Below are 6,846 nucleotides of genomic sequence, written 5' to 3' on the forward strand. Positions count from 1 at the left end.
AGAGAGAGAGAGAGAGAGAGAGAGATAACTAGTCCTACATAGCACAACATGAACACTCAAGTTAGGGACTTGGCCTATTAGAGCTTGCATGGGAGCATCTTTATCCTGGTTTGGGGTCCAGGATCATGGAGTTTCTTAAGTCATCCCTGCTTTTAAGAGAATCTGGGGAATTTTGAATGCTGGGAGTTGGGAAGTCTGGGTTATTCAGTTGTTTGTGTGGACTCTTTGAAAGAAAGGGCATGGCAAAGAAGTCTCTATTAGGTCGCCAGTTTTCCCAAATCCTTCCACACCTTGCATCCGCAGTGCTGGTAGAAGAAAGGAGAATAGGTAGAAACCATGTGATATTCCTGTGCTTGATGCAGTAGTCCATCATCACTATGCCTGAAATTTCAGAGGTTATTTCTCAGGATTGAAATCAGGAGATGAAATAAGAGATTAGAGGAAGCAATTCCTTGGAGAATATGAAAGAACACTGATTTGGACTGGGACGGTGGTGGTGAACCTATGGCACCTGTGCCACGGTGCGCTGTTTGTATCATTAAAGGCTCTAAAAGGTTCACCATCACTGGGTGAAGGAAAGGCAACTAAATGTAATCTTTAGTTTATGCCCATTGATGTATAGATCGGGAAGCAAAGCAATGCACATGACTATATGTCTGCATTTTGTGTATCTTGTATGTTCTTGGACATGTGTGCTGTATCTTGTGTGCCTAGTATAAGTATGTACATTGTGTGTATATGCTGAGTTGGGTGTAGAAAAATAGTAAAGTATCCTTTGTGTATTTTGTCCATGTTTCCATTATGGCCATGTAGTTTTATGTATTTTGCATCTGAGTTTCAGGTTGCGTATTTGTACATGGGGTATGCCGGTCTTCTGTGGATGTTGTTGGTAAGCACAATCTATGTCTTGCTGAGTGCATATATTTCCTATGTAGTTATCACCATATATCTTCTATGTCTACCTCTTACATTAACTTAGCTATATTTTGCATGTGTGCTGCATGTGTTGTACTTGTGCATGGTGACACTATATCATCTACTTTATGATGGATGTGCTTGCATGTGTATGAACATTTCGTAGTCCCAGGCCAAGGATGCTGTGATATCTAGCCCCTGACCTAGGCCTCTAGTATAGGTTGCTTTAACCTTCTATTTTCCGAATGTCTGTGTCTGCCCCATGTCTTGAGATTCAGCACCACCTCCCATGAGGGAGAGGAAGAGAAGCACAGAGGCTTTGTGCTGGGCACAGGATGCCCTGCAGACACCTAGGGAGGTGGGTGACCAGGAACTAGTAAGCACCCTGGGCCTAGCACCCTAAGCTGGAGCCCCACCCCCAAGTCAACTGTAAGTGCCAACAGTGAGGCCTGTGCTGGCATCACCCCCAGACAGCCTGACCACCAGAATATCTGCTTTTGGAAAACAAGCCACTATGTCAAAGACAAAGAGCCATCCCCCTAACCCATCTCAGGACCAAACTGTTCTCTATTTCTAGGCTAAGCAGAAATCATTCATTCTTTACCTATTCTGGAGGGTGGGGGAAAATTCTTTATCCATTTTGGGGGTTACTTTTTTTCAAAGTATCTCTGGTTGCCTATTTAGTGGGGAAAGAGTTTGAGTCTGATGCCTTTGAATCATCTCAGGACTTCATCACTCTGTCCTGGAGTTTAGAAATTTCCATATATAGAGGAGGCTCCCTTTTAAGTCCAGATCAATGGGATTTGGTCCCAGGGAGCCCTACTCCTTGGTTTCAAAGCAGAGGATCCATTCTGGCTCTCTAGGGACAGGTTGTTGAAAATGAAGGGTACAGAGCCAAATAATATTGAAAATAAAAGGATGAGAAATGATGAGAATGGAGATGAGCAACAGGATGAACTTTAGAGAGGAGGCCTGGGGTGGGTCTGGCCCAGGACAGCCGGAGCTATGAGGGCCATAGGGCCCTTGTGCACTCAGTAAGACAAGCTTCAGTCATGGGGAACTGAAGCTGCAGCACATGGAGGGCAGAAAGACAATTCTAACGTCTAGGAATCCATGAAGACTGGAGTGTCTGAGGCAAGAGCAGCAAACCCAGGTCCATTGGGGTTACCAGTGAGACCCATTTGGCTTCTTACACAACCAACCCACAGAGGAATGGGTTTGCTCCTGAATCTGAACTCCAGAGAATGAATATATATGTATGTGTGTGTGTACATATACACACATATGCATATATATACACATGTACATATATATATATTCTAGTGCACATAGTTAAACACATGCATAAATTGCCCTGTGTCAAAAATATTGCATAAGCTTATATAATGTTCAAATGCAATTTTTTTCTATAGCTTGCTAGGTAGAGGAACAGAGGGGGGAGAGAGAGAGAGAGAGAGAGAGAGACAGATAGAGAGAAAGAGAGAGAGAAAGAGAAAGAGAGAGAGACCTGATACATATTTATATACACTGAGTACACAGACCTGCCTGTTCTCAAGACGGATTCCCTGGTCAGCTGTGCAGTCACACCCATGACTAGGTTAATTCCCAAGGTGCAGTCATGTGAATATAAAGACTCTGCTTTCCCTGCTCTTTCTGCTGCCTTGGGTCCTGTGCTCTCACTGAAGCAACAGAGATAGGTGGGCTGGAAGGCCAGGAGTTTTGGTTTCCTCATTCCAAAGAGTCTATTTTTTCTCCTAGTGGAGGGCTTTTGTCTTCTGATGGGAAAAAAAAAACCCTAGTTCAATGACATCCCAAGGCTATTAATACTCTAAATATGAATACTGTATAGGCTACTAAGAAAATAGGATATCTCCTGTGTTTTAAATATTGATTCATGCAATGAACACCCATGCAGCTTGATTGCATCACTGGTAAAAAATTTTCACTGCAGTGTCAGTGTAGCTGGGTCACATCATTAGGAAAGCAGGTACCTGCGAACTCCAGTGTAAATAAAGAAATCATCCATGTTTCTGTGACCCTGAAGCTTGCAAAAATAGTGAAATGTGAAGCTGAACAGTTCCTTGGTCGGGGAGCTTCTCCTTGTAGGTCTTAAGGGAACAAATGTAAAACTTGACAACTCCTATTCGGGCACACTAACTGTCCCTCCCCCAGGTTTCCCTCACATAGACAATGCAGAGAAAAAGCAGAATGCAGCATTTTCAGTTATGAAACACAAGCCTCCGGAGCATCTACTTGGCAACTGCAATTCAGAAACCCCAGCCTGTAACATAGAAAAGTAATTCCAACACACAGGACTGTGTGTTCTTTTCAATGCAAAAATGGAAATGACCTTTTGAGTAATCACCAGAGCTTTGAAACTAAGCCATGATGGTGTCTTTGTGCAGAGACAGGTGGGCTCAAGTGGGGTGGTAGTGAGGGGAGAGGTCTCGTGTGTATTTAATCAGGAAGAGAAGGTGGGGCTAATATAGTAAATTGTGCACTGGATATGAAGTGGCCTTAATGTATCTCTGACATCCTGGTTCCACAGATAACTCTCATCTTTGGAAACCCATAAGTTGAATATAAAGATTTGCATGAAAGCCATGATAGTTACTCTGTGTTCTAAATCAAAAATCAAAAGATCAAAAGTCACTTGCACGACTATTGCTTTCCATGCAGAACCAGATGCACACTGTAGAACAAACTGACTACAATGCAGGCTATTATGCGACATCTGCATTAGTTCCATTGAGCTGTGATTATGTTAATAGGCTTCAGTCAGACATCAGTTAACATTTTGGTAATATTCACATAGTTTGTGTTAGCCAAGGTGCAGTTGGCTGTTTTCAAGTTTTCTTCTCTAAAGTCCTCATTACTATTGTTTACTCCCTCCTGGATCTCCATGTAATCAGACTTACTAATAGTAGAGGCACTTCTACTTTTCTTCAGGTCAGGGGAGGAAGGGATCTTTGGACAGCTTGTCACTTGTAAGTACTGGGCCTGCTCCTCTCCCTCTGTCTCCCGGTGGTAGAAGTAGTTGAAATTGGACACTATGACAGGTACTGGTAAGGCAATGGTTAACACACCTGCAATTGCACACAGGGAACCCACTATCTTTCCCCCAATGGTAGTTGGCACCATGTCTCCATAGCCTACAGTTGTCATGGAGACGACTGCCCACCAGAAGGCATCTGGGATGCTGGGGAACTGGGACTCTCTCTCATCAGCTTCTGCAAAATAGACAGCGCTAGAGAAAAGGATGACCCCAATGAAAAGAAAGAATATCAGGAGGCCCAATTCTCTCATGCTGGCTTTGAGGGTCTGACCTAGAATCTGGAGACCTTTGGAGTGTCTGGACAACTTGAAAATCCTAAAGACTCTTACCAATCGGATGACACGAAGGATGGCCAACGACATGGCCTGCTGGCCTTGCTGGGCGTCCTCTGGCTTCTCAGCCAGCTCTGTCCCCAGAGTGATGAAGTAGGGGATAATAGCCACAATGTCAATGATGTTCATGATGTTGGTGAAGAAGCCGGCTTTGCTGGGACAGGCAAAGAACCTCACCAAAAACTCAAAAGAGAACCAGATGATGCAGAGAGTCTCTACAATGAAGAAAGGGTCAGTGAAGGAAGTGGACTGCTGATACCCCATGGTGCTATTGGGGTAGGTGTGGAAGGTCACCCCACCACCATGCATGTCTTCATTCTCATCCCGGAAGATGGGCAATGTTTCTAGACAGAAGCTGACAATGGAGATCAGAATCACCATGACGGATACAATGGCTATAATCCTGGCAGGCCCTGAGCTCTCTGGATATTCAAAGAGAAGCCAAACCTGTCTCTGGAACTCATTTTCTGGCAGAGGACGCTCTTCCTCCTTGATGTAGCCTTCATCCTCCCGAAACATCTCCATAGCTTCTTCTCCCAGTTCATAAAACCGTATTTCTTCCGAGAATATATCTAAGGGCACATTCACAGGTCGCCTCAGCCGGCCCCCAGACTGGTAGTAGTACAAAATGGCATCAAAGCTAGGGCGGTTGCGATCGAAAAAGTATTCATTCCGGAGGGGATCAAAGTACCTCATCCGCTTCTTGGGATCCCCTAAGAGGGTCTCTGGGAACTGGGCTAAGGTTTTGAGCTGGGTTTCAAACCTCAGCCCTGAGATGTTGATCACCACCCTTTCACAACACTCGTGGTCTGCCTCTGGGTCATAGGTGTCCTGTGGATGCCCAGGGAGGGCAGCAGCTTCGTCTGCTGGGTCTCCGGTGGCCACTGTCATAATTGGCACTGAGAGGAGGACTTCACACTATGCCTTCCAGCCCCCTGGTGGCAGTGGGGCTCAGGGTGCTGCTAATGGCCCCAGGAAATGCAGAAGCATTGGCCTGAGCTCCTGCACGGGGAGAGCCCCACAGCTCTCTTGACAGCTGGACAGACAGCCTCGCCTGGCTGAAAGACAGGCAATTAAGGACATGAGACCACCCAACACAGGTAGCCGGACCTGGGAGGCTGCTTACTGCCTTCCATCTCTTAGTCAAGAGTTAAAAAGCACAACTACAATTACACTTCCACAACCACCAAAAAAGCAGAATTTACTTTCACCATGTAAACTGTCTGGGGGGTCAGAGGGGAACAGGCGGCAATCTCAGAAGGAAGCTCTGCAATTTCCTGCACTGGAGGCAGGTGACTGGTACAGCATCCTGGGACAGCCATACTAGGAGGCTAAAAGAAGTCCTCTCCCAGGCAGTGAACTAACATTTCACAGGTATCTGTAACCTTTAACATATTCATGATGGAATATTTAGACCTGGGTCTTCCTCACTGGCCCCACCCCAATGCCTCTACTCATGGCGGTTATTAAACCATATACTGCTTTACCTGGCCAGGCAGGAACCTGAAGCTCTCGTCCTCACAGAACTGATCAGATGCTGGGAAATCCTAGACGCACAAATAGGCAGCCCAATTCCCCATCGTGTCTTCTCACTTGAGCTAGGAATAATGGTGAGTCATTCTGGGTAGTAGGACAGGCTCCAGGTCCTGGAGGTGAGCGCTCTCTGGCTGAGCTGGACTGCAGGGGCAGTGGGGTGCCTGGCCAGGGGCATGCAGGACTCCAGAACAGTGCTGCCTGGGTCAGGAGACTTTGGAAGGATGGAGGCAAGATGCACAGCTCAGCAAATGCCAGAGTCCTCCAGGCTGTCCTCAGGAGGTGTGACGTTGCCTGGAAAACACAACAACAAGGTGCAATCACGGCTTTGGGGAAGCTGGGGCCAAGATTTAGGAGGGCTCTGGCAGCTCGCCTCACTGCAGATGGTAAGGCCCCTTGCCCACCCTCCATTCTGGCACTGGTGCCGGAAATCTACCCCTCAGCCTCCCAACATCATTTGGGCAGGCTTCCTTCTCATCAGCTTTTCCCCAGGGAACAGGGCTTCAGGCTGGGCTGGGCAGTCTCAAGAGACCTCCCTGGGCTGATGTAGACCGATCCTCCTCCGCTGACACCAGGAGGGATTCTGGGCAAATCTCCCCTCAACCCCCTGTATTAGGATAAACATCTCCCAAGGGGAGGGCTTGGCTTTCTGCAGTCTGACTACAAGCTCTGACCTCAGTTGAGTCCTGGCCGAAGAAACGCCTCCACCAATTCCCCAACATATACACTCCTCCGGGGCTCATCTAGGGAGACCCCACACGCAGCAAGGTTGCATCTCCGTTCTAAAGCTGGATGACTTGAGTCGCTGAACTTACTCTCCCTCCGGGATCCCTGGGCCGTAGGCCTCCTTCTGAGCTGGGTGGCATTTGAGCCAGGCAGGCACTCGACCACTGATTTCTCCCCAAGAGAAAACCCCTCACATCTCCTCGGCAGGGAGCACAGAACAAACACTCAGCCCGTTGGCTGGTAGGCAGCAGCGAAAGGGGGAGCAGGGAGGAAGCTGGCTTCCGG

The 6,846-nt window shown here is 47.3% G+C and overlaps 1 protein-coding gene across 6 annotated transcripts in view; it reads right to left on the reverse strand.

Annotated features, from left to right (window-relative positions):
- Nucleotides 1-6,846, reverse strand: part of Kcna2 (potassium voltage-gated channel subfamily A member 2) — a 14,702-nt gene that overhangs the window by 5,231 nt on the left and 2,625 nt on the right. For 3 of the 6 annotated variants that reach the window (XM_010606022.3, XM_010606021.3, XM_010606025.3), the window contains 2 exons: nt 5,790-6,129; nt 662-5,360 (listed from right to left, as the gene is read on the reverse strand). In XM_010606022.3, the coding sequence (XP_010604324.1) occupies nt 3,694-5,193 (1,500 nt within the window). In that variant the 5' untranslated portion in view covers nt 5,194-5,360; nt 5,790-6,129 and the 3' untranslated portion in view covers nt 662-3,693. Of the gene's footprint in view, nt 1-661; nt 5,361-5,789; nt 6,130-6,509; nt 6,841-6,846 lie in introns of those variants that run through there. The other 3 variants (XM_010606023.3, XM_010606024.3, XM_033758177.1) reach the window with 3 other exon arrangements.

The sequence above is a fragment of the Fukomys damarensis genome, unplaced genomic scaffold (genome assembly GCF_012274545.1).
Source record: "Fukomys damarensis isolate Sample0158 unplaced genomic scaffold, DMR_v1.0_HiC HiC_scaffold_33, whole genome shotgun sequence".
Taxonomy (NCBI): Eukaryota; Metazoa; Chordata; class Mammalia; order Rodentia; family Bathyergidae; genus Fukomys; species Fukomys damarensis.